Source organism: Paramormyrops kingsleyae, chromosome 5 (genome assembly GCF_048594095.1).
Source record: "Paramormyrops kingsleyae isolate MSU_618 chromosome 5, PKINGS_0.4, whole genome shotgun sequence".
NCBI lineage: Eukaryota > Metazoa > Chordata > Actinopteri > Osteoglossiformes > Mormyridae > Paramormyrops > Paramormyrops kingsleyae.
The window spans coordinates 10,296,219-10,324,071 of NC_132801.1; the positions used below are offsets into that span (position 1 = coordinate 10,296,219).

General features: G+C 46.0%; 2 protein-coding genes across 11 annotated transcripts; both read right to left on the reverse strand.

The window, feature by feature from the left end:
* Window positions 1-563: 563 nt before the first annotated feature.
* Window positions 564-7,384, reverse strand: acp5a (acid phosphatase 5a, tartrate resistant). Of its 2 annotated transcripts, none has more exons than XM_023791747.2 (6): window positions 6,843-7,384; window positions 5,129-5,222; window positions 4,307-4,506; window positions 3,774-3,898; window positions 2,702-3,047; window positions 564-1,604 (listed from the first exon to the last, which is right to left on the reverse strand). In XM_023791747.2, the coding sequence occupies exons 2-6, from the start codon at window positions 5,220-5,222 to the stop codon at window positions 1,347-1,349; spliced, it is 1,023 nt and encodes a 340-aa protein (XP_023647515.1). In that variant the 5' UTR covers window positions 6,843-7,384; the 3' UTR covers window positions 564-1,346. The 2 variants fall into 2 exon arrangements, with proteins under 2 accessions (XP_023647515.1, XP_023647516.1); XM_023791748.2 differs by lacking the exon at window positions 6,843-7,384 and adding an exon at window positions 5,608-6,142.
* Window positions 7,385-8,731: 1,347 nt separating this feature from the next.
* ilf3a (interleukin enhancer binding factor 3a) lies at window positions 8,732-27,480 on the reverse strand. Of its 9 annotated transcripts, none has more exons than XM_072712100.1 (20): window positions 27,360-27,474; window positions 24,021-24,181; window positions 21,899-22,019; window positions 21,204-21,424; window positions 20,888-21,068; window positions 20,415-20,562; window positions 18,947-19,038; window positions 17,862-17,957; window positions 17,371-17,482; window positions 17,188-17,285; window positions 16,006-16,117; window positions 15,802-15,915; window positions 15,476-15,681; window positions 14,788-14,949; window positions 14,382-14,519; window positions 12,894-13,031; window positions 12,537-12,666; window positions 12,334-12,381; window positions 10,332-10,742; window positions 8,732-9,611 (listed from the first exon to the last, which is right to left on the reverse strand). In XM_072712100.1, exons 2-20 carry the CDS (start codon window positions 24,176-24,178, stop codon window positions 9,481-9,483), a joined length of 2,817 nt encoding a protein of 938 aa, XP_072568201.1. In that variant the 5' UTR covers window positions 24,179-24,181; window positions 27,360-27,474; the 3' UTR covers window positions 8,732-9,480. The 9 variants fall into 9 exon arrangements, with proteins under 9 accessions (XP_072568201.1, XP_072568199.1, XP_072568198.1 ...); XM_072712098.1 differs by lacking the exon at window positions 27,360-27,474 and adding an exon at window positions 27,022-27,169 and having other exon boundaries at window positions 12,537-12,663; XM_072712097.1 differs by lacking the exon at window positions 27,360-27,474 and adding an exon at window positions 27,022-27,054.
* Between the last annotated feature and the right edge of the window lie 373 nt (window positions 27,481-27,853).

Genomic DNA, 27,853 nt, shown 5'->3' on the forward strand with positions numbered 1-27,853 from the left:
GGTTCCAGCTTCCTCTTGCATGTTGGTCCCAGGGCTTCCTCTTAACTAGGTCTTTTAATCACCATAAACTTTCAGAGCTTCAGTTCCAGTGTCACACTTCTTTGTAGCAAAACCATTTAGTCTCTGTTTTGCAAAAAAATGAATCTGGGTTCCAGCTTCCTCTTGCATGTTGGTCGCAGAGCTTCCTCTTAACTAGGTCACCACAAACGTTCAGAAAGATCCCACTGTACTATAAGGCAAGTGAGCAGGACAAGAGACCGATGTGGGGTATTGTTACATTATTGTAATTATTCAGTGTAATGACACCTTAATAAAGGATAAATGAGACAGGGGGGGCTAGACAAGCGGAGATCAGTAGGCCTTAAATTTTGTGTTAAGGAATGATTCTTTACTATAATGTAAACTGTCCCCCATACAACCTCACAAGATTAAGGGTTTTAATATGTCAGTGAGCATACAGTTCAGCCCAGAGCAAGTTTCATATAAGACAATATTAAGAGCATCTATACCATGGGATATTCTGCTTAAGGTGTGGTACCAAACATGAGTATCACAATTTAAAATCCAGTTCAAAACAATGCCTGAAGCACTTTATTCAGACACAGTTTCACATCATTTGTGGTTCATTACAAAAACGCTTGTCATTACAGAGGTAATGCCATACCCAGATTGAATTGATACAGCTTAAGGCAGGGGTGTCAAACTGCAGTCCTGGGGGGCCGGAGCCCTGTGTAGCTTAGTTCTTTCCCTGTTCCACCATAAATGATGCAGCTCAAGAGCTGTGTGGTAATTAGCACAAGGAGTTGAATCAGGTGTGTTAAATGAGGGGGAACCCAAAAACGTGCAGGGCTCTGGCCCCCCAGGACTGGAGTTTGACACTCGTGGCTTAAGGCATCAGTTTACATCATCTTGGAAAAATTACTTTCAGTAGAGCAAAGATTAGCTAAAGGAAAGTCCTGCAGGACCACCGACTGCGTTTTTGGTTTCATGCTCTCACTAAGCTTTCATCAGCAGTTTGGTCCTGTGTGTTTTTTTAATCACTTGGATGAAAAGAAACAGAATTTAAAAACGTCAAATTTAAAAACATACAAAGAAAAATCCATTCAAAACGTGTTCAGTTATGAAATGCCACATGTTCAGGGAACTGCCCCCCCTAATGTTGAATTTAATTAATTGGGTTTATTATAAAACAAAAGCAGTAAATCTATTGGTTTAAGCCACTAACCAGATTCCTACTCCTAATAATATGGGAACGCAAGCATCTCCTATATTAGCTACATATGAGGCGGGGAAATGTGTGTGAAGCAGGACTTGAAAGTGGGAAGTCCTGCATGTTATCTTCTGAGCTAGGGGCTGGCGACGGAGTCGTCGAAGTCCCGCCGAGGAAGAGTGGTGCGGTACAAGGAGGTCCCCCTGGCCTGGATGAAGGTGATGTCCATCTGCTTTTTGGTGACCTCCACGTGCACAAAACCTCCAAGGGTGGACTCCTGGCCGGTGAAGAACTTCAGGGAACCGGAGGGCACGTGGTTCCGGTGACGGGTGTCGGCCTCCATGAAGTTCCCCGCCCCGCTGACGACGTAGCCCACATCGGACTCCTTCAGGTACTGCGGAGAGGAATGGGGGGGGAGGAGACGCTTAGGAGGCAGGACAGAGGAGGACTCACAGAAAAGAGGAATATTCACATTTGAGTCCGCCAACCCTTCTGAACTCCACAAAAACAGTCAAATGATTTCTGATAATTTAGCGTTTGGCGTTTTTCTCCCTCGCAGCAGCGCTGCTTTAGGTTTTGCAATCAGATGTGTTCCAGTTATTGTCTTGTCAGCACCGTCAGTGACCATGTTGGCTATTTGGCAAAAAATGTGTTGCAATCGTGATCAAGAAGGAAAGAGCGGTTAGGAGGCCTGTTAAGGAAGGACGATTGTGACATAAGGTCTTATCAGCATCAGCGTTAAACACTGGCCAGATAGTTGGAAACACTGAAAGAGCCTGTTTTATCTGCAACACCCATGAGGTTCAAACGGTCTCATATGTGCAATATAATGTTAATTTGCCAAACCCCTTTCCCCACAAGTGCCACTGGTGAATTTATCTGCACATAAGAGCTATAAAACAACCCACCATAACACACACATATATACTGGAAGGTCACAAAATACAGGCAGTCGCACTATGCAACTTCATAAAGTTAAATGCAGTGCAAGGCAAACCATGGCACGGAGCAGACATCTGTGTAAAAAATGAAAATGCTGATAGCGTGATCACACTGCAATGCACACGAAGTCGCAGTACATTTCCTGTAAGTCTAACGCAAAAAAAGTGCACTTCAGAAAAGTGAAGCCATCTTTAGGGAGACAATTATAATCCACACATTGACCTGGAAACTAAATATGTCCAGATCGATAAACTCTTTCGATACCGAAAGTTTCATTTGGAGAATCGCTCCTGACATAAAAAATATTGTTGCTTTTAACCTAAATGTTTATGTTATTATAGGGAACTGGACATAAATTACTATCAGACAGGGCCGCTTATAATGGGGGGAGGAAGGAGAAGAATTTGGCGACACCAACCTTGGGATTGCTCAAATCAGACTGAAAAGAAAATGAGCGGTATGGGTCATCCCGACTGAATATGCACGTGTGCCAAGCAGCAGTGCAGCTGAATCGAGGATCACGGCCTTTCCAAAAACAGCGCGACAAACCTGCAGGTTGTGGTCATGACCGCAGAAGTAAGCCGTGGCCTTGTACTTGGTCAGCAGGGGGCGCAGTCTCTTCAGCAGGCACTCCGTGGGGCCGTGCTCGGAGATGGACCACACTGGGTAGTGTCCCGCCACCAGCAGGAAGTCAGCCTTGGATGCCGCCATCCTCTTCTGGAGCCACTGGAGCTGTCGGTTGGCGTCCACAGCGCTCACAGGGCCACGGGGCTTCTGGTCCTCAAAGTCATCGGAGTTCCCACACAGCAGCACGGTGTCCACCATCAGGATGGTGAGCGTGCGGTCGGAGCGCGGCACGCGGAAGTTCAGCTCATAGTAGTAGTAGGGGAAGCGCCTGGATGGAGGGACAACAGGGAATCGGGCAAGGAGGGGAGACGGAAGGAAGGCAACAGGAAAGACAGGATGAAACAGTGCTGAGCTGGACAATCTTGGCAACTAATGAATCCATCCATCCATCCATCAAGACAATTTATCCTGTACAGGGTCTAGTCAAGTCAAGTAGGTCTTCAATGTCATGTAACCATACATAGCTGAGTACAGTACCCAGTTAAACGAAAAAGCGCTTCTCTCGTACCAAGGTGCTACGTAAATTAACAAAAGACTAACGCATAACAACCTAGCAACGTAGAGAACACAGTGTGCAGAAACTGTGCGACCAGTGCAAAAGGACGGGACAAGTGACAACGACGAGTGCAAACAGCACAGTAAAGCAAATACTGATAAGGTGCAGATTGGCTGTGCAATGAAGTAGCAATAAATAAATAAATAAATAAAAGTAATTGTAAACGTAGTTACAATAAGATAGTAAATAGTAGTTAAATAATAAATGATAATAAGTGAATGTATGTGTATGTGTGTGTGTGTTTTATCAGATCAGTCCCGGAGAGTTCAGTAGTCAGACGGCATGAGGGAAGAAACCGTTTCTGAGTGACGGGACTCAGGGAGGAGGGATGTGGCACAAAGCAGAGGAGACTATATGCCTTATTTAATATTTCAGGCGTGAATCAGATTCCCCATTTTCTCGTACAGATCAAAAGCAGAGCAGTGTGTCTGGGCTCACCATCGGTCGGAAAGGCGGCTGTACTGGATCTGAGCCTTTACGTTGCCGGCGTGGTCGTGGTTGCCAGCAACAACATACCAGGGGATGTTCAGAGAGCGATCCGTGAAGACGTGTTCAAAAGTGTCCTGCCAGGAAAGTGGATAATCGGTTTTCAAAAAACAAGGTTTGACGAATCACTTTGTAGATTAATATAAAAAGGATCCCACCCCCTTCGACAAACAGAGCATAAATTGCACCTCTTGGGATTAAAAGTTAATGCAACTCAATCTGAGAAAAGTTGGTTTAGTGATTTCCAGTGACTGGCTTAATTAAAATGTTTTGTCTTTAAACAAAGCTGCACGTTATAAACAATTAAGGACAATAAAGTGTTATTAGGGAATCAAACACACACGTTTAAAAGTCAATTTCTATAGGTATGGCATGAAAAAAAAATCAAAAAACAAACAGTGCAAACATCTTGAAATGGAAAGCAAATTGACCTAATAATTACAAATTCCATTCATAGCACTTTATTATATAAAAAGGCCACCCACCTGGAACCTGGGGTCGTGTACATCATCCACACCCTTGTAGTAAAAGTTGTCCCCAAGTGCCAGAACAAAATCAGCACCCATCTGCTCGGCGACCCTCCCCATCTCGCGAGCTGTAGCCTTCTCGATGGGGGTGATGAAAGGCGGATAGGGCAGCCCCCCCCAGTCTCCCACCGCCAGGAAACGGATCGAGGTCCTGTTCTCTAACAGTCAAACAAACAAACACAATCAAAGTCAGAAACTGTGTCTCACCATACAATCATAGAGGAAGTAACTGATACACAGTCATGCATCGTTAACAGGGATGCCTTCTGAGAAATGCATCGTTAGGCGATACCGACACTTAGATAAACCTAGACGGTATAGCCTACTACACACCTAGACAGTTTGGTATAGCGATAAAAATAACGATAAAACGTACAGTATAGTAAATACATATATCAGTACTGTAGTTACCATCATCAATTATCATGTACATACATAATTGTATGTGCTATACTTTCATACGCGTACCAGCCCATTAGGTTTGTTTACATCAGATTCACGGGAGACACCTGAGCTGAGATGACGTTACGAGGGCTACAATGTCGCTAAGAGATAGGAATTTTTCAGCTCCATTACAATATAATCTTGAGACCACAGTCATATAAATAGTCCGTCATCGACCAAAATGTCATTATGTGGCACATGCATAAATATACGGTCTGCTACTAAAGAATGGAACGACACACTGCTGTCGTCTTGACCTGTGTAAGAGAGAAGGCTTCTGGCTGAAGGGGGGTCATACCAGGAGGTGAATGACACTTCAGATGCAGACAGACTTACGGTCGTTATCTTCAAGGTCCATGAAGGAATTTGGGTAGCAGAAGAACATGGGAAGGAACACCAGTGCGGAGAGATAAAGCAGAGATGCAGCCATCTGTTACATACAGAAGGAAAACAAATTATAACAGGCTGCCTGTCTGCAGGTATAGAAGCTGCAACAGTGCAAGAATCGTGCTTAAATCCTCATTAAGTTTATTTCATGCGTTTGCAAACACAGCATGTAGATCACATATTATTACTCAAGACAATAGTTAAAATGATCAAGTGATTCAAAAACCAACATAGATTAATCGAGTAAGTAGGCTAATTGGGTTAGTAACCTGGGACTTTTTGTGAGACCTGCAGGACTTGAACCACTATCAACCAAAACATAAAAAGGTTATAAATAAGAACTGACAATGTTAAAGAAGACAAAAAACATGTTAACATGTACTCAGCAACCTTGCCGCACTCATGAGCTTCAGTGATAATTGACTTACTGTGAGTAGTTAATGATTTGCCTCTGCGGCGTTACCCTCAGTCAAATCGGTCAGCCCCCTTTGTTTTAACTTCGTTAAAACTCTGTTAAACAGCTCCTCCAAGAAAGCTTTTATCAGCTCAGCAGGGGGGGGGAGGTTACAGCGCACAGTGTCCAGCCAGGAGACCGGTGCATGCTTGTGCTGACTCTGACTCATGCCAAACAATGACACCGCACACGCGTGACCCGCGGCCCTCCACACTCCGGGCTCCTGTATCCCTTTTCGGGCTTCACCGCGAGGAAAAAACTGCTCAGTTTCCACCAGCAATTCCTCAGCCACCCCACCACCGCTGCCCCCCGTACGATCGATGTTTGGGCAAACAATGAAACAGCCCGACACAGGCTTAGAAAGCACAGCAGAAAGGTATATCATCGGTTCGCCATCTGAGGGTCGGATCCAGCAAAACCAAAGCTGGCGAATGACACAGGTGGCTAGAGACATTAAACTGAACGAGCAACTCCCTGACTTTTCTTATTTTATTATTATTATTACTACATCTTAAGTTTTTTGTAATCACTTTGCATGATTGATCCCAGCACTATTCGCCGAACACACACGGGCATAATGCCCCCTTTTAATACGTTCATTTTATATATTCTAACACAGTACAGTAATGCGAGTGGAGCGGCGTGAGAAAATGTGATGCAGAAAAACACACGCGGAAGATGGAGCAGACGTGTGACGCATGATTCTCCATAAGTTATTTTTTTCCGGGAAGGATTCTCTTCCACTTTGATGCAAAAAAAAGTGTGGAAGAAGGGATGTTTGTATTAAGATGTTAAAATAGTTAATAGTGGATGGCTGCAGTATGTTATGGGGGGAGGGGGGTCATGGACTCCGATCATGCTCTCAGGCAGATCTGGAGCCAAATAAAAGTAAAAATCCGCAAACTGGTTCGGGGAAGATAGGGGGGCATAATTTCGATACGGATCATGATAGCAAAGCATCGTCTATCAGCGGGGATAGTCCTTATTTTTAGCGTTTTAAAAATCTCACGCCACCCCCCAGTTCGAGTTGCCAAAACAAATTTTCAACCTACATCAATATATGAAACAAGCTATAGTGTACCTTGATTTCTATTCATTCTTTTCGCCAAAACAAATTTATCTAGAACCGAAATTGTCCGAATCATTTCTTCAGTTGACATGCCTGATGGTGTTTATTACACGGCGACACACAAAGGAGCGTCGACTCACCTTAAAGCGGATGCCGCGGAGAAATTTGCAGGTAAAAACTCAGGACTGTCCTTTAGCTATATCTTACTTATAAGGATTGTTCACAGTCATACTGACTGCTTATATATATAAAAACAAAAACGTTACGAACTGTAGAGGAGAGACGGTTGCTATCTAAAAAAGTCTTTTTTGTGTTGTCGGTAAAAATACATTTTAATCTTGTCCATTTCTAAAGTCTGCGTTTCGTTTTAATACTCAAAAGTCTACCCCTCTCATCAACTTCACGCTGACCTAATACTGTCTCAGTTAAACAGATCAAAGTTACCTTGCGGACGCGTTACGGTCGGCAAACTAAACCATTAACAAAGTAAGCGCAACCGGCGCTCATATATTCAGAAAAGCCGCAATCAATATATGAAATGTAACTGGAAGATCGATCCGCACGCAACAGGCGTGAGACGGCGCACGGGTTGAGTGTTTGTGTTAGGAAACACGATCGTTTTCTATAGGCTGAAATCCCATCCGATGCGACGATCGATTCGCTCATTGGATAATCGATTATCGGGTTTAATGGGTGTTAGACTTCACGGCATTAAAGCGCCCCAGCGTGGACACTGCCACGCTATGCAACTCCGGTTAAGCAACAAATTTTTCATTTCTTTTTCTTACGCAAATCAAAATAGGTCCAATCTTACGAATACCTATTTCGCAAGGATTTTGAGTGACACAATTAAACCTTAAAGTAGGCTATACGTATATTTACAGTACATGTGTCTGGTGGAAGTGACCCGTCTTAAAGGTAGATGTGTATGATTCTCTGCTGTATTTGGCCTCAGGAACATTCCCCTTAAGGGTCCAGCAGAAGTCAGCAAGCATACTGGGACTCCATTTGCTTTGATATCGTTTTTCCATATCAAAGACACAGCAGGATCCGGTCTCAACATGTCTGAACATGTTTCAGTATGTAATCTCTGGCAAAAGAGACTTACAGTACTTTGCGCCTTTATGTAAAGTATTTAAACGTTCAGAAATATTTTATTTCCATCTTTGCCTAAACTCTTAAATATGCCAGTAAATCCTTAATACAGAATTATACACTGACAATTAGCCTAAAAATCATACTGAAAATCTGCAAAATTCTGATCGCATTTCTTAAATCAGCATTAAAAAGTAAATGACACCTTAATGGTTTCGTGGGGGGAAAAATCGTTGTTGGCCAGTGTTTTGTACATTTTACAATTAAAAAATTGGCCGTTCCGCAAAAAAAAAACAAAAAAAAACTTATCTGACGTGACAATTCTGAAGTTATTTCAATGATCAGCATCACAAAATCTGATACATCCAAAATTCTAAAGGAAAAAGAAAAACCTTGTAGACCAGCGTTATCGATCTGAGCGCACGCACGAAGCCCATGAGCAGCTGGAGGGTCGCTCGTGGTCTGAAGCAATAAAGCCTTTTATCTCCCCAATGTGAAGGTTTTCTAGTAAGGTGAGCCTTTTGTCCAGATCTCACACACACACTCGGTTGTTAGCATTTGTCCCATAAAAACCAATTTAAGGTCTGCCAGAAAAATGGCATCATATATCCAGCATAATGTTACCACTTTTCCCAACTTCCCCAGTCTCAGGGTAGGAATTTAAAGTACATAACTAGTAGCTTAAGGTTATCATTCTTTGCCTGGTCTGTCTAAGACAAAGAAAACTGTTTGGGTAAAACCTTTGTAGCCCACATAGTGGCGGTTATTGTCACCAACCTCATCTGCTTGTCTGTATCTGCATCAAGTTTAACTAACAGTACACTTTACAATGGAGAAATACAGCTTTGTAAAAATCTTCAGTGAGGTACAGTCTCACGCAAAAGAGACGTTCATTACTCAAGACTAATTTGTCATTATATACAAGAAAACCAACTTTCATTCTTCCAAAATAAAAATCCTTTATTGGTCATACAAGTGATACACGCTGTTTTGAAAAACAAAACACCTCCTTGAAAAACCAAAAATATGCCACAAAATTACAGCCTTTCCATTCCCAATCAACACCATTCAAAAATAGCGATTAGAGCACAGGAAGATGTTAAAACAAAAAGATATAGACAGTACTTTGGTGAGTGGGGGAGGGCCTGAACAGTCCCGATTTCTAATTGTCGAAAAAAAAAAGACCAGACGTGATATAGAGGCATCAGAGGTCGCACGGAAAGCAGCTCACAAGACCCGTGGTGTTTTAACCCTTATTTAAAAAGTAACGAAAAACAAAAAAATCCATGGGCAGGTGAGATTGGTGACGAGCTCATCCGCTTCATCCTGCCATCAGAGCCTGACGGGACCCCCCAGTCCTGGAGTGTGGCAGTGGACATCGTAGCACGTGGACACCTCAATGTTGGAGCAGGTCAAAGTGACAATACACAGCTCGATTTGGCCCAGACTAGGATCTTACGCTGGCTGGCTTTTGAGTAGCTAAGGCATTAGCATCTGAACACCACAGGGTTTGCATTCTTGGAGCAGCCGGAAACGGACGAGCGCAAGAATAACGGGACCAAGTACAAACCAAACAGTGTAAGCCACACTAAAATGTGTACCAACGGGAAGGAAACAGCTAGAAATATGAGTGAGCTGGTTTCTGCTTTGGAAAATCAGGCTCAGGAAGCCTGGAGGTGCAGACTATCTGTACTGGTAGCCGAGGCTGGGCTCCCCTCTGCCGAAGCCCACTTGGCCGTGCAAGGACCCCGGGCCTCCGCCGTAGCCTTGGCTCGTGCCGCCTTGTGAGCCGAAGTTTGACTGGCCGCCGTAACCTGTGAGCAGGAAACGGAAGGACACAGGCTGTGAGTGAGGTCGAATGGATGGAAGGAGGCCCCTTTTACTGAAATCCATCCCTTATCCTGGACAGGGTCACGAGGTTGGGGGGGGGGGGGGGGTCATCCCATGCAGCAAAGGGCAAGAAGCAGGGGGCATGCTGAATCATATGCCAGTCCAATGCAGGGCACACACACAAGGGCAATTTAGAAATACCAAGTCTCCTAACTGCATGTTTTCTGGAGTATGGGAGGAAACTTAGAATCTGTCTAGAACGATCCCACACTACTGGGACGAGACTCACACAGACTCCCAGGCCTCCCTTACGATATCGAGATAATACTCCAAATGTAGACCTGAAAATGAAATCCCACAGAGAACTCCCCCTTCGACTCGCTGAGCAAGCCTGGTCAACAATAACCATAATCTCTTAACTAACTACTTCCCGTTTCCATAACGTTCTACTCACCCGTCATGCATGTCACCAGATGGGATGGCAGTAACAGGAAAATAAAGAATAGACACTCTTCCCAAGACTCTACACTTATTCAGAATCCCAGTGCCTTTTGCTAACCTAAGATATTCTTCATTAGGACCAGTTATATGGCCGACAAGGGCTGCTTTAAAGTAAACCTGCGTATTGTGGTTCAGTGGGCCACGTTTAAGGCATTAGATCTACGGCTGATAACGGGATGACCGGGGCCCGCCTGGTCCCTCACCTTCATAGCCGTATTCCTGGCTGCCCCCTCCCCCAGTCACCTGACTGGGGTAAGCGGTGCTGTAGCCGGAGAAGCCACCTGCTCCATGATGCTGGCTGAAGTTCTTCTTGTTCTGTCCAAAGTTCTGGCTATATGGATTGTAAACACCTTGCACTGAGGGAGGGGTGCCCTGGTAGCCCCCCGACACCCCACCAGCAGCTCCCAAAGCCCCAGCGTAGGGCTGTTTACCCCCCCGCGGGGGGGGCTTGTTGCCAATGGGCTTGGCAGCGGAAGGAGGAGGGCCGGAGTAGACGGTGTCGCCGGGGTAGAAAGCGCCGAACCCCCCCCCATCTCCGCTCGCCGAGGGGCCAGGCAAGCCCATTGCTCCAGAGCCCCCTTCTGCATCGCTTGCCCCACCGTTGTCGTAGTAATCTAGGATGGGACAACGTTTGCATCTCAATCACAGAGTACATCCTTGAGGCCAAACTGTCTTTTACTGAGCCCTGTACGAAGGTTCTGACACCAGTCATTCGGTGATACAGGTCTACCTACACTTTACTGGCAATTGTCTTAAGCCCTCAGAGGAAATTGGGATCTCTTACGCATAACATTGGAAACTGATCTGGTGAATGCTCCCACTTCCATGGGCCAAACGTTTATTAAAACAAGAGATATCTCCGACCAAAAAACAACAACAACGGTATATTTAAGTTTCAGCAGCATCACTATGGAAAAAAAAAAAAATTAAGATGCAAAAGGGAAATAATTTCTATGTGCTTTGAGGTGCATGAGCACGTCGGCTTCGATAGGAAAGTCGCCTTGATGTCTTATTTACGAGCGCAAGTCGGAATGTACAGCCACAGAAAAGGCACCTCGACACTGATACCATGATTTAAGCAAACCATTCACCTGCAAAGTCTCAATTATAACGATCAAACCCGACTGCTTCTCTTTCCATCCCTACACAGCTCGATCCAGCAGGGGAAAAAAAATCAAGTTTGTCAACAACAGTTTTTTTTTGTTTTTGTTTTGCCAAATCCAGTAGTGTGGTAGGGATCCATTACAGGAGAGACGCAGGAGACAGATGCTCTTGATGGGACATGGCATCCGGGGGAACATGGGGGGGGGGGGGGGGGCGGTTTATAACGAGGCGGGAAGTTCGTTTTAGTTTACAAAGATGATCTACAGAATTTTTTTTTTAAAAAAGAGTAGACTGGATGATCTAGGATGCAAAATCATGGTAGCCATAGCAGTCTGAGACAAAGTCACCTAGAGTGAGAGACAAAGAGCAGAGAACACATATTAGATAACTCGCCACAAGAGGCGCCATTTCTCAGTTTGGCAGCTGTAATGGCCTTGTTTTTCACTTTTTAAAAAAAAAATATTTTTAGATTTCTCTGCTCCTGTCGCCCTCTAGGTCTTTTCCTCAGAACAGGATATTAAGAGGGGATTTTTGGGATTTCAGGATGGGGCCGGGGGAGATAAAACAGAGTCCTGCGGCTGAAAGCAGAGAAATTTAAAAGTGTTACACAAGTCTGGGGGGAGGAGGGGCACGTCCAGAGTCAGCCAGACACTACTCTGCTCTTTGCTTAGAAAGCAGAGTCTCCAATACAGAGAAATTCCACTAACTGGCAGTTGGAAGTCATCAGGGGGTCCAAGCCCCCCCCCCCCCTGTAAACCAGCTCGGCAGTTAGCCAGACCAGATGCTGAGGCACCCAGAGCGGTCCCCCCTCTAAAGGCATTATGGGTAACCGCATTCGGTAATTTAGAACAAACACGTTCGCGTTCTTCCATACATATAGTAAGCATTGTGAGACCATGTGGTTTCACTTAAGGCATGGTGACCTCATCAGTGTCACCTTTCAGGGGACTCTGGGCACATCCGGCAGCTCAGTTACAGAGGGGGCCCGAAGGCGTTCCACTGACAGATGTCCCTGCACACACTGAGGGAGACCCGTAAGTACCCCGAGGCATGGACAATGATGCACATTTCAAATAAGGAAAAGTAGTGGAGAACACTCACTGTATCCAGAGTTGGCACCGTTTCCGTAGCCATAAGACCCAAAACCACCTGTAGACATAATTGGATAAGTGACATTTATACTGGGCTTAACCATCACATGTACTGAAGAGGTTCACCATTATACAGTGAGCATATAGGTGTTTATTAGTATTCTGAACTATAATTCATAAGCGGTTCTTTATAAATACTATGCTTGTTATTACCTTGGTAGCCACCTGCATTGTTGAACCCTCTTCCTCTTCCCCTGCCACGCCCACCTCTCCCACGGCCTCTCAGATTGCCCACCAGATCCATGGGAGCTCCGCCCAACATGCCGAATCCTGGGTTTGGCTGCTGGCAGAGAGGGGAATTGGACGAGGATTTATAACCCCCCCCAGGGACCCCTAACCCCCCCAGGGACCCCTAACCCCCCTAGGGACCCCTAACCCCCCCAGGGACCCCTAACCCCCCCAGGGACCCCTAACCCCCCCTTTCTCAGAGCTGGCCCAGAAAGCCCAGCATCACCACAGAAGCTATGCAGATATTAGCATCGCCATGAGGTTAAAGACCCGGCCAGTTACCATTGGAGGTAGTTTCTTCTTCTTCATGGCGTCGGGGGCATCGGGGAAAAGTCGCTCCAGGGCAGCCAGGGCGGCGTAGGCCTTGGCCACCTTCTTGTTGGAGCCGGTACCCTGGAACTTCTGTCCGTTGATCTCCACCTGACAGAGAAGACCTGAGTGACGGCTCGTTCACCTCCTGCCATTAAGGGTTACTGTGTTTTGGAAATGTTACATGTCTGTATAGTGCAGCGCTCATGAAAAACATCCTGCAATGCAGGACTGAATGACTTATCTGTTTTGATCGAAATTGCAATTTGATACGATGCGACTGGCAAATTCGCAAAGGCAGCCGTACAGCATATGCATCATACAGCACGTCTCACCCATGGTTTAAAACTGTCGTGAGATAAAAATCTGTACAAATTCATGTCTTCCTTATGTGACAGTCATGCTCACCAATCAAGTGGCTCAAGACGACTGACTGAATATACGCCCACAAACAAAGATGTGAAACTCGAGGGAAAACTTTGTGACAAAAAATAAAAAATAAAAAATCAATTCCACTGCTGAGCTGTAAGTGAATTACCTGCCTATTTCATAGACTGTTTACAGAAAGGTCCCTATTATTAGGGGTCCAAGCAACTGTAGATGCAGGATCACCGTCGTTCTTTTTCCTTACTGGAATTAACAGTCACAGCTCTTGTGATAATCGTTTTTTTTGATTGTTCTCCCATGATAAAATACACAATTGAGTCCCATTTGCAACCGCACCACCTAAGATGCGCATGTAAATACACAATCACTCTACCATGCTCCAGTCGCTAGGACTCGGCACTTTTTTGGCAAATAAATGACCATAAAACAATACTTTTAAGCTATGTGCCTTACATTTATAGAGAAATTGTTGCGGATAAAGAGTATGTGGGATAATCTGGGAACAGCGTCCACACCAAATCATAAGGCCATCGACATATGACGATACAAAAAGTTCAGTTTGTTTAGAAAATGTTCAGGAATGAGGTTACTTGAATTACTTATTAGTAATTATTAATTAATAATCTTGTTAGTTACTTGTGGATAGATTTTTAAATATGTATATGCCAGATCACTAAAACACTCAAGGTATTACACAAGGCTTAAAAAACACTTTTGGAAGCAATATCATATCCTTGCATTAGAATATAGACCAGCTGATGTTTTGATGGTTTCCCATGTGCTAATGCTGCATCATATGCTTTAAATCAAATACACACTGAATATTGAACAAAAGCTTGACTTAAGAAAAATGGCAAATCAAATCACTCAGAAAATGCAATTAGATATTTACCACACATCGTTCAGCCCAACTGTGAAGCATCATGAAGTCCCGTATCACTCCTGCTGAGGTCATCGCAAGCTAAGTGTTCATCCCTCACTGCTGTCATACCGTCTGTATGTTTTTACACTATTTGGCCCCCTTCTGCTCCTGCGTAAAGTAACAGTCACAGCACCTGGCGTGCGGCCACCCACCTCCATGACGAAGCGCTTGTCGTGGCTGCCGCCACTCTCCGAGACGAGCTCGTACTTCAGGCCGCGCTGCTTCTCGTTCAGCTCCATCACCGGGTTCTTGCCGTGCTTGGTCAGGATGGGGCCTTGCTGCTTCAAGCTCTGCCGGGCAGAATTGAACACATACCTCAGCAGAGGAAATTGGGTGGAGGAGGAGGTGCGATTCTGCTGCGGCCCACGGACCTGCGCCAACCCATACCTGATCGATGGCCTGCATTAAGCTCGCCGATGACCTGAAGCGAGGTCAGTACTTCTGGGTAAATTCCGTGAAGTCACATGTAGCCCCTTGCTCCAGGAAAATCCATCCCATCTGCCTCTCGATAAGTGCGACCCACCCCCCACTGAGACGTGACAAGGACCCGGGACTCACCTCGCCGCCGTCCCCTGCCTCGCCACTAGAGGGCGGCACGTCGGCCGCACCGGGCTCCGGAGCCTGGGGGTCGGCCTCTGCGCCAGTGGGCCCTTCCTCGGTCTTCACCGGCTCTGCGGTCTTCACCTCCACCCCAGTGGGCAGCCCCATGTCCTGCAGGACCTGCTCCACAGGGAAAGGTCAGGAAGCAGGCTGATTTTTACTTACAGCTGCACAACAGACGCTATTATTCAGAGTAACCTTATAGCCGGCAGCGTTTCTCCTCACACAACCGGCTCCAGTGCATCCGAGACCAGCATTTAACCACGACTTCTCCATAAATAAATCCAGGAGAATATAATCCAATCTCCAAAAGTAAAATGACATTTTATAAATATTAAATACGTCTCGAGAGAGATAACGCAAGAGTACAGACATTTCTATAAATATGGCATCTATTCATTTAGCAATGAATTTATTCAAAGTGATGTACTATTGAGAAAGCAGCGTCAGCCACGCCCTGGACAAACTGGGAGTTAAAGGCCTTACAACAAGGGCCCAACGGTGATGTATCTCTGGCCTTCTGATCATGGGTAAGTGTCCCAATCTGCTGAGCCACATACGGTCCTATTACAGACTGCTACACCCGCCACAGAACCTCACCAAACTCATTATTTCGAGTGAAGACAAACTACGGAAGCCATCGCACCTTGACTGCCACGTGCAGCTTGGCCGTGCGCTTTGAGGGCCCGGACGCCTCGTAGCTCTTGCCGTCGACCTCCACGGCCATGGTGAAGACGGGCACGTGGACGGGGCCCGTCTGCGACACCAGCTTGTATTGCAGGCCTGGCTTCAGCTGGTTAAGTCGCATCAGGGCGTTCATTGCCTGCGGTGGCTCCAGCTTATCTTCAGAGTCTGTCAGAAGACAGGGGGAAAAAAAAAGCCAGCAATGTGGACCATGTTCATCACCCAGAATTTCTAAAGGAAGACAGGAAATCACATGACTGAAAAACTTTGAAAATGGTACAAGCTCACATTTTTTCTGAAGCTTCTTCTTCTTCTTGTTGGGATTCTTGTCATCCATGACCTCCTCTTCTTCAATAGGCCTCTTTATTGTGGTGACATAGGGTGTGCTGGGGGGGATCTGGACTGCAAAACCCAGTGGTGCCAACTTAAGAGTCCATTCAGGGTCCAAATTAGATGGTGTAAAATGGGGAGCATGAGCTCACAGCCGCATACCTGTGTAGTCTACAGGGGCGTCAGTCTTGGGTTTCCTAAGTATCTTCGAGGGAAGAGCGTCCATCCCCAGGACTTTGTGAAGCTGCCCAAAGGCTACCAACCTTAAGGCATACTGATGGGGGGGGGGCAGAAAGGCCATTTTGTTTCCTTATTGTGCATCTCTCTTATAGGGCAGTGGCATTCAAACTTTGACAAAGCCCTGCCAAGGCTGATATATATATATATATATATATATATATATATATATATATATATATATATATATATACTGATCCAACACCCCCCACAAACACACACAAAACTGTATTCCAGATACGTCTCGTCATATTTTCTGCTTCTGCTCATTTTAGATGTTGCTTTGCCATCACATTTTCTTTCGCCACTACCGTCTACCTCCAAGTACGTAATGCCGTGTCCCATTTGAACTTGGAGGTTGGAATTTCCGAGTCTCTAGTCGGAAATTTCAACTAGAACGCCCCCCCCCCCCCGAAGTCGGCGTTCCGACTCAAAGTCAGAGAAACCACTGCAACCCCAACCTCAAAATTCAAGATGGCTGCACCCTTCATCAACAGAAGTGAAAGCCATGGTTACATACCATTTATAAGCACTTATGTTTAGCTTATCTCATTAAAATCGGTCGTACACACAGTAATGGATTTATGTTAGTAAGCTTGCATACAGCCCAGAATAATATAAAGGCCAACTAAACTGGGGTACTGTAAATCCGACGTTACCCTGTTTTGAAAGAGGTGCCTGGTATCGCTAAATGGCTTTCTGACTTGTACTGGAACACGGTTAATTCAGGTGAGACGTTATTTCCAGCTCTGACTTCCGTCCTCCAAGGTAAATGGAACACAGCATAAGCATTAACTGAGCAACTTCCCCAACATAAAGTTTCATTACACTATCACAACAGTTCAATGTATTCAGTAAGTGGTGCCTGTCTATTATATATTAAATTACAGTGGAAACATCCCCGCTGACTGCCCGGCAGTGCACATCCCCGCTGACTGCCCGGCAGTGCACATCCCCGCTGACTGCCCGGCAGCGCACACACATCCTTGCAAAAACGTCACCAAGGACCAAGTCGGAAAACACTGTTATAGGTTGAATGAAAAGGGCCAATAGAAGGGAAGAGTAGGAGGGCGAAATCTGTGGGGGGGGGGGGGGGGGGGCACAGACCTGTGCGCTCTGGGTGATGTTCTCCCGCTGCTGCTGGTCCAGGTGGCCAATGGCGTTGCTGGTCTCCTTTTCACATGGGTCCAAAACACCAGGCCCGTCTAAGGGGACAGGCAGCTGCAGTGAGCTCCAGGCGCCCAGAAGCTTCTGCCGTAAAGTAGTGGCCACAAGGCAGCCCAGGGTTACCTTGCAAGAGGATTCCAGAGGCCAGGCACTCGAGCACCCGGCGCAGAGCCTCCCCCGCCCCCATGGGCCTGATCCCCGTCCCGATGGCCTTCTCACACAACAGCTCCAAGGGCTGCAAAACAACAAAACCCCTCTCAGCTTTCACTTCCTGTTGCAAAAGGAAGAAGGTCCAGGCTGTTAACCGTCAAGGTCGAGGGACGAATAAAAACATCCAGCCACCTTCCCAAAGCTTACTGGGGGGGGGGGGGTCGCAGCCACGTGAAAAAATTACCTCATAAAGTGAGGCGACCACTACGCACCAGCCTTCAGAGGCGAGCTGACAAAGATTCCCGTTAAATAAGTTATTAGAAAAGTGTCATTATTATTACCAGTCAGATCCTGTGAAATGGGTGACAGAGGCATCTAACTTTAATGAACCCATAAATTTAATACGTATATTAAATTTTGTGAAGAAATAAGACCAAGACAGTGGGCACCGTCAAGACACTCACCCATCCCTGCAGGGGGGCCCAGACGGCTACGCGGCTGCACAGGTCCCTGAGGACGCGGATGACGATGACGCAGGACTTCAGCCCGTTGGCCCTAGCCTGCGGACACACCGGGAGAGGGAGGATGCCGCGTTAGGCGGGTGGCCCGGCAGGGGACTGCCGTTCAATGTAAGCTCTGCCTGGTGTCAGCAGGGGTCCTCTCTATGCCTAGACCCGGGTGCGAGCTCCGGCATCATCAAATGCCATGAGCCTGGAGGATTAGACGATCTGCCTGTGCAGCACTAACCGGGCTGCGCTAATGGGCGCCATCTCGCTCAATCCGATTATGCATGGATCTAGCCTCATTCATTAAAAGTGCAAAGGGAAGATTTCTGAATGCACGGTACAACGAGCTACCACCCCAAAACGCAACAAACTCAGCCAAAGAGGGGGGAAAACGCAAACCTTCGCAATCCTGAGTTTCATAAGGCTATGATCTTGGGTTAACCGCCTAGCGCGAAATGGCTACACGTCACGTGAGGCGACCGTGCGAGGTTCCAAGCTCCCTCTGACTGTAACGAGCCACTTAACGAGACCCTGAAACAGGGACCTCACATACGAATAAAATAAGAGATCGGCGACGTCCCTGAAATACCCTGGGTTATTACAGCAGCGCATGGCGTTAAAGAAAACAGAGCAAGGCGAAGCTGGGGAGCGCAGGAGTGGTCAGCACGTCACGCGAGGTTGACCAAAGCTACATGAACGAAAACAACTTTTATAATAAACGCAGCGAGACGGTCAGCTTGCTCCACTGAAGACACTGCACTAGCTCCTCAAGTGTGATTTGCAACAATCTCTTAGGGGGGTGGGGGGGGGTGGGGTTCTGTTAGAACTGATTGCAAAAACAGCAGCTGAACTTCAGGTAATAAACAGCAAAACAAATCTATGACCTGGACGAAGCAGGACTAGGGGGGGGGCAAGGGGGTGGTGCTTCATAGTCCAGTGAGTTACTTAATATACACATACTATGAAGGCGGCACATGTCAAAATGCACAGGAATGGCAGGAATAGAGAGAGAACACTACTTGAAGACAAGTAAAGATGCAAACCTGGAACCACTTGGCGTGGCGAAGGGACGCCAAGGCTGTCAGGCATTTCTGCCTGTCCAGAGCATCCGGCGGATCGTTGCCTGTTAGCGTTTCTATCGACGGGTGGAATAAGAAGACAAGGCACTGTTTGACCAAGGGGGGGTTCTGTCACACGGCCAGGGGGAGCAGGCAGGTGTCCCAAAACCAGGAAGCGGAGGCGGGGGGGAGGGGAGGGAGGGGGGGGGGGAGAGGTCCCCCCCCCCCCCCGCCACACCCAAGAAACACTCCTGACTGTCTGGTTCGCAGCCATGACAAAACACCGGCACTCATTTAACTGAGGCAGAGGTCTCTCTGCGGCAAGAGCCTTTAGCCTGGCGTGACCTCGTCTGCGAGGCTCCAGCTGCGAGCTCCATAACCCAATGAGTGTCCTCCACTGACCCCAGAGGGCAGCTTCTGGAAAAATCCACTCCTCTCCCTTCTTTCATGACTGTATTTTTTATTTTTATTATTTTTTTTTTTTTAAATAATGAAAAACAAGCATGTGACCTGGGGGTAGATTCCCTCCCCATCGCCCCCTTTCTTTGGGTGTACTGCCTTGCCCCTTCCGAGACAGAGAGCGTCCAGTTGGTCAAAGGTCCAGCGTCCCTAAAAATTGACAAACTAGAAGGCTTGGTAGAGAGAATCAGATTTTGAACCACAGCAGCAATAATCAGATGCACAAAGCATGTAAAGGAAGTCTACACTGCAGCAAAACTGGCATCTGCAACACAAAGGCAGGATCCGCTCAGGGCCTGGGATGTGGATGGGGTGGGGCTTCTCTGGTCGTTAACCCAATATGAGTCTATACTAGCTGGTTGTTGCTGATCACCATTTTTCCTGTATCAGGCAGAAACACATGGGGGACAACGGCACTTACTCTGTACCTGTTGTATATATTCAGCAGCGCTAGCGAAACATTGTTCCCTGGTAGTGAGGGAGGGCTTGGTTTGACTGTGACTGGCTGAATTCGCATTCACCCATGCAGAGTCAAAACACCCCAACATTATCCATAACCCAGGCCAGCTCCCAGTACAAAATTTCAAGGCCGCGGCCTCGCGCCGGGGCTGGTGACCAGAGTACGACTCACAACTCATTTTTGCTGCAATATAAACCATCATGACAATTTCAGTATTAAAAATACATGCAAGTCCTCTGAAAGCCTTCAGATATTCATCTATCCTGAAGCTATGATGTAGGGACAGCTTTGTCTGTGTGTTTCTGCTTTTTTCCCCCTCTTAAGTTAACTTCTTTACTGTGTATTGGGCCATCAAAAACTGCTACATTAAAAAAACACTGCATTTACTGCAGCCTCAAGCAGCTCTGAGAATAGTGCAGTGTGCCTCCCGGCTCCATTGAAGGCCCAATAAACAATATCTGCCACATATTGTTTCCGCATGTGTTTCCGGGGTGAACCAGGGGGCAGGCCGGGCCCTACAGGGGGAAGGCCTACCTCCAGCGGCCTGCCTCTCAGTCTCCTCACGCACCACCGGGGACGTCAGGAGGATGGTGAGCGTCAGCGCTGGCTCCTTGGCGCTCTTAACGAAGATCGCGGCATCACTGACGGATGGGACGACGTCATACTTGTCATCTACAATAGTCTGTGTGCCAGAACGTGGGGGAGGGGGAATTAGAGTGCAATTAGAACTATATGAAATTTCAGGTCCAGAAAGTAAAAATCCAGACCAAGATTTAATTCCAACCAACCAGTTGTCTATAAAGAGTTACAGTCAGTAATCAGCTGGTTGGTTGAAGCAAAATCTTGGACTGGAGTTTTACTTTCTGGACCAGGGATTTCCCCTTTTGGTTATACCTTTTGTTAGGCCTAATTTCCTCTTATGTTATTCAGTGGAGGCCTATGATCATAGCTTTTATGTTCTCCTGAATCTCCCCGAATCAAAGAGCAGCCAAGCGGAGGGAGCTCACCTTCAACTCTGCACTCAGGTTCTCCGCTACTTTCTCCAGCAAGGTGACGGTGGGCTTGTCCCTGCAGAGTAGCACCAGCTCCAGGTCCAGGTCCCCCTTCAGAAGGAGCCCCTTGGCGACCAGACCCACTCTCATCACCCCGCGCAGGGTCCGGGTCACCTGTTCAGGTGGCTTCGCCTCACTAGGAAGACAGAAAACATGCACCGGTGAGCAGAAGTGAAATTTCCCACCAATTAACAAGGGCATGCAGCAGAAGTCCATGAAATCCCGCTAGTTCATGCTGCGCCACAAATCCACCACACTCTCCACTCCTTACCTGTCCTTCTCTGGGCCCTCCGCAGCAGCATCCTCCGTGCCGACCTTCTCCTGTTCGTCCAGCCAATCAGAGACAGCCTTGAGGGCGCGCTCAGTGTGAGACACCATGTTCTGCACGGCCTCCAGCTCCTCCTGCGAGGGGTACACCGCGGAGTGCTTCGCCATGACATGGCGGTCGTCGTTCAGGAAGATTCGCATGGGTCTCTGGCGGAAAGGAGGGGACTGCCGGAGAGAGGAGCAGGGTTTGGTCAAGCGAGCAGTGGGGACAAAACAGAGCAACAGTGCAGATGTTCACAGGCAAACGCCCAAACACATGCAAATATCATTCCGATTTAAAAGTGATGCAAGACCTATGTGCAACTTCAGTGCCATGGGCCTCTCACATACAATACACATATTTAGCTGCTGTTAGCATAAGCAACCTGTGTTTAACGTTCCATCCATGTGGAACACTGAATCGTTTTTATTATTGTCCCGGTAGTTTAGGAATGCAGGGACCAGGAATCTCAGCATCATCCCTCCCACACAAGGACCTGGCCACTGGTTGCCGGGGTTTGCAGAATAATCTCTGCAATGGACCTTGAAAAGATCGCATGGGGGAATGGGGGACAGGAACCAAACATGTATGTAAGCACTGAGGGGCAATCGCTGCTCAGGCACATCCTCCCTGAGGCGAGAAGGCCAGCAGGAGCTCACCATAACAGGTACAGAATCTCCCTCCTCAGGTTCCTGTGCGGCACCGGCGGCACGCTGCCAGTACAGCCGCAGATGCTCCTCGTGGCACACGCACTCGTACCAGTAGCGCAGCTCCTCGTATCTGGAGGAGAGATGAAAGGAGGTCGAAACAGTCAGAAACAGAAAAGCAGACCAATGGGGTGCCCCGGCTCCAAGCCCGGAGAGGAGCGCAAAGAAGCTACGAGAGGCATTAGAGAACATACCGGAATCAAAGCCAAAGTACCCCACCTCTGAGTGAGGCGGCTTGGCCAGACATACCAGTAAATACCCAGTTATAAAAAGCAGATGCGTCTAAAGCATGCAGCTTAGGACATCCCCGAGTGCAGAGTCTCTAGAGCCCGAGCTGGTCGAGAAATATGAGACTTCGAAGGCAACAGAAATCCATTTTGCACCACGACAGACATCACACTTCACGCTCCCCTTTCACGACAAACTCACAATGATCCGACAGTCTAAGATCGCCGCTTGAACCACTCGACAAACCCAGTAGCAGTAAAATGAATAATATGTCACCCCAGGGCAACCGAATGATGCCCCACGCTTATATACTCTCTACACATGCCCAGGACGTGATGCAAAACTCTCAACCAATCATATTATAATACATTTGGCTTTAACCGCTCAGAAAGAGAAAGTTGGCATGATCACCAAGTGTCCAGAGTCTAATTCCACGACACGTAGGAGGCTTGTGTTTAGTCACAAGCGACCTTGCGGACTGATACAAAGAAGGTTCCTGGGCCTTTTACTCAGACTTTGAGATAACACTTAGCCAAAATCATAGCCAAACTCAAGGTTTCAGAAACATAAACTATGATAAGGAGTCAAATTGAGTAACAAATGGGATGCAATGACCGTTCGCATATTCATCATATGGGCAAAGTATCACTCTAAAATAAGAACTAATTTTAATGAATAATGGCTAAATCGCCGGTTGACCATTAATAAATCCCGAAACCATAATCAATTAGTCTTCAGATTACTGATATAAAACACAAAATTCCTGTGTGACAGGCAGAGGGAGATCTGCATGAGGCCTCCAGGAAATCTGATCCTCTGTGGGCACCAGGTTCTGCTCATGCAGCTCATTGCGCAAATTCTTAATCGCAGTTGGAGTTGAGCATGACTAGATCATTAGAGGAAGACTTGCTAGCCTGTACTTCTAAAAAAGACCAGCTCCAGTCATACACCCCAAATAGCAAATGAGCCAGAGCCCTGGTCCGAAAGTACCAAGGGCTTTCCAGCCAGACTCTGCGCGATTACACCCTACGCCACCTCATGTTCACATGCATGGACTGAGATTCCTATGCAGAGCCATAGAAAATAGAGGGAGACGGACTTCTCATTAAGAAAAAAATAAGATGTAGAACCAACAAACAACTGACAAGAGAAAGAAAATCAGTACATAAAACAAGAAAACTGGGGGGGAAAAAATCTGTAAATGAACATAAATTCAGTTAGAAAAATGAGTTAGTTTGAAAATTCCTGTCATTGTTTACGTACCAAGAAGTCGCACCTCAGATACAGGAAACGACTGAGGTGACTTTGTGCCAGTGTTAGATTATTTTACGTTTTTATTTTAAATGTTAAATTTGAAATCCAGTTTAGTTACTTTTCAGAGTGGTTGTACTTCTTAAACATTTCTATTTAGTTTTCATATATTTTAGTTTCAGTCAAAGTTTTAGTAATTTTATTTTTAGGGATAGACTAAAAGTTGAGCTGTGTTAGGTGGCTGATTTTCAGCGAATCCTACACAAATACACAGTGCGCAAAAGGCACTAATATCCTCAAAATGGGCAAAACGTTACAGGGATTACTGATGGTCATTAAAGATAAACAAATCATTACTTTTTAGCTAGATAGTATTTTTAAAATGTATATAAAAAAAATTTATGAAAAATATTTGACATTTGTTTTATGTTATTTCAATTAGTTTCTGAAGCTACATTTAAAACTACATCCAAGCGAAACCTTTATTTTCATATTTTATTTCAGTTTAAAAAAAACGTTCTCTTATAGCTTTAGTCTTTGTTAGCACCTGGCCATGTGCCCAGCAACCAAGGCAGAGGGGTTTGCTCGCAGTTACCTATCGAGGTCCTGTGGGTGAAGGTGCCGGCCGTGTTGTATCAGGCTGTCCCAGTAAAGGAGCTCCTCGTACGCCAGACGCTCGTCCAAAACCAGCTCTGGCACCGGCTGAGCCCACTTAGCAAAATCACCCCTTTTCTGACCGCAACCTCTGCCCATCACCTGAAATCAAACGGTCAGCCATTCAACCCACAGAACTCCACAGCAGCCAAGGGAATATTGTGATTAAACTATTAGCAACTCAAATGCTGAGCCCAAAGCAATTACGTCAGACACAAAGCCGTCATCCAAAATCTTAACTCATAATTGTGGTCTGTCTATGGATTAATCCATAAACCACTATCTCAAGCCTAAAGAGCAGTTAGCCAGTTGCTAATTTCATGCTGGCAGCAGTGCCATTCTGACTATATGGTTGTACCCTGTTTTATCCACAGGATAATACAAGAACAAATACAAGAGAGGAGGACCTTAAATATTCCATAGTGTGGTACTGGGAACCAGAACACAGTGTCCCTGTTCAATTCACTTCGGTTTAATTAAGCAGCTTGAATTACCCACAGGTCTCACCACTTCAAGTGACACCTAGACCATCTCATGCCCTCCACACAAAACGAGGCTTGTACCGTTTGATTGGGGCAGGAAGAATCCTGTCTGTAAAGCACTGCGTTGCCAAGGACATAAAAGGGCAGCTGTCAGAGATCGAGGCTGTCGATCGTCACCCTCCTTCCACTGAAGAGGTTTAATCCGCTCAGTGCACCCATGTCACTAATTAAACAGATTCCGGAACCTCTCCATCCGACAGCAGACAGGCGATAAGGTCACCATGACGCACCGTCTCGCACGTTAATGATGATGCCTGTCAGAGCAATTCTAAATAAGACATGAACTACGCCCAAAGGGCCAGCTAGCATATTCATGTCATTTCTAAATATAACAATTAAATGTTGCTAAAGCGAAAAACGCTGGTTAAAGAAACAGTTCATTTCAATATTGATTTAAACCAGTGCCTAGTTTCCATTTAGCAATGCCACAAAGAACGCCGATAACACGGATGACCTTGTCAGGTACAGCCATCGCTATTACAGTTGGGTATGGGCGGTTTAATTTCTAAATGATACAAAAGTGACAGGTGATGTTTTCACCTGTATTTGTTTTATAATTGTCAGAGTTAACAGCACAAACGGAATGACACGCCGTTTCAGCCGAAAATAGTGCATTTTACTTTTCATTTCAAACAAAACCTAGGGCTGCCAATTTTGGTCAGCTGTCTGGAATGAGATTTTCAATTCGAGAAAGGTCTGCACACGCATTTACAGGTACGTAACAGATCTATTACCTTGTAAATAGTCTATAGGGTTTGCAAACTACCCCAACGGCTTTGATTAAGCTAATTTTAGGTTTATAATGGAATATAGATTTGCTGTAAGATTTCTTGCGTGAGCGTGAGAGTCAGAAAGCGAGTGTCGGCAACGTTTTGTTTCACCTGAATTGATTAGAATATAATACTTTATAGTTTTAAATAGCATAAACTTTGACGAACATGAATTCACCAGTAAACTACGTCTATTTATCCAACATTTTATAAAATACATACTGCGTTTGAAACCTTTTAGGCGTTACAATTTCAGGACAGTGCAGCCCCTCTCTTACAAACATTACGGCTTTTTGGCTGAGGCATTAGATCTGCTGCTGTCATTAACACCAACGGTACATTAGTGCAAAAAAGGCTGCAATAAGCCGATGTACGTCTTGCCCGGCCGATATACGAGTTTGATTATTCTGAATTTAATTTACTATCGCGATGCCCCGTCAGAGCGTGTAATAGAAAAATCACGCAACGCAAATAAACCGGTTACATATCATATATGACGACAAGTATTTAGATTACAACTGAAGCTTTGAAGAAAAAATGTTTTACTTTTATATATTGGCTGTTGTATAATTAGACTGTAGATATTACCGGTATAGTAGTAATTCATACGGAGGAGCACAACCATACCGGTAATGACTAAGGTACCTACCGTACTGGTGTACCGCCCACCCTTACTTTGCACCTAAAACAACTGCTTATATGACAACTCACAATTACAGGTAATTCTTATTCCTGGAGTGTGCTTTTACCAAGATGCATTTACTCATACAGCACATAATGAAATGACTTATACCATCAGCCTTAGACATCTCACACATACATGCGCGCACGTACATCCACATACAAGCATTCTGCATTTACTTATTACAAAAAAAGGTAATTTGATAGTTACAGATCGTGAGAGTTCAGAGCACCGACTCCAGACAGATAGGACAAAACCATGCAACCATGGCCCAGAGACATGCTTCAGGGTATAAAAGAGAAGACCACCATTTAAAATGCAATAACTTCAGCACCACATAGGATACTACAAGTTTAATATCACCAGCATACGCACGACAGGCCAAACTTGTTACGATTACTGCCTGGGTCACAAAGTCTGAACTATTTGTATGATATACTAAAAATCAGGGGTTTGAAAACATACCAAGCAGGTACAAACAGAAAAGACGAACAGGCCATGTATCCAATTATAAATCGTAATATTTTTCCACCTACGTTCAACTCCTAAAATCATGCGGCCAAAGCTATATCCGGCGACTACAGGCCGGCTAGGACCCCAGTCATGGCCTCGTTGCTCCGGCATCAGTCAGCCCGTCCAAACAGAAAACGGCACATTGACTCCCGGGCGCCTCCTGAAACCGTTTCAAAAGAAGCACAAGCCATACAATCCTAAAAAACATCAGCTCGATCAGTTAAGCAGTGCAAGTACGTGGGTGGCTGTCAAGCCAGGTACCCACGGGTCCATCCTGGAGCACGACACTAGTGCCTAGTCCGGGGACGCCATTTTGCTATGGTCCTGCGCCCGACCAGCTCTCCATGCATCAAATGCCGAATACAAACACACCACAATAAAATCACACAGAACCTTCACTCCACACACAGGCATAAAACACCATAATGTACCAACCATCTGCACGAGCGACATGTAGAGTTAGTGAGGCGTCGCTGAAAATGTCACAACTGCGAAAACTACTGATAGGATTAACAAGCGACAGAGATGGAGCATTTGTTTGTAAACATTTTGTCTCATGCTACAAAACAATTAGCCAGTTGACCAACGTAGCCAAAGTATAAACGAATCCACCTACGTCGCTAACCTTAGCTTAGCTAATCACGACACCCCCCCCCCGACAGCCGGCGACAAAAAATGTATGTCTCATTTTAACTATAAAACTTGCCTTTGCAACAGGTTTTACGTCCTGTGACACGTGCGCAACATCGTATAAGACAACATATTCGTGATACCTGTTATTTCCAGCTTTATTCTTTAAGCGGAATCCAGTTCGCCGTTATTGAGTCGGTAAGAAAAAACAAACCCATGGGACGCACGCAGGAAAGGACGCCAGTACCACGTGGTCCGACAACTAGCCAATTGTGTGTGCATTACGCAGGAAATGACGTCGTTAATAAGCATGCCTCGGACGTGAGAATAGTTATAGAAGCGATTTTAGAAAGTCCTTTCATGTCGGGGATGCACTTCAGCTTTGTCCCCTGTGCAGCGTTCCCTAGGAGAGTCTTTGGTATCCCCTCAAAGCTGTTTGGGATAGAAGAAGATAGATAACTGATCGGGATCTTAAAATGCATTGGGGAGGCTGTATGTGGCTCAGCAGATTAGGATGCTGTGTTTGTAATTGGAAGATCAATGGTTCAAATCCCACAGAGGGATTTTACCATTGGGTCAATGAGCAAGGCCCTAAAACCCAGAGTAATAGCCTGCCCTGCTTTCTCAACTGTTCCTT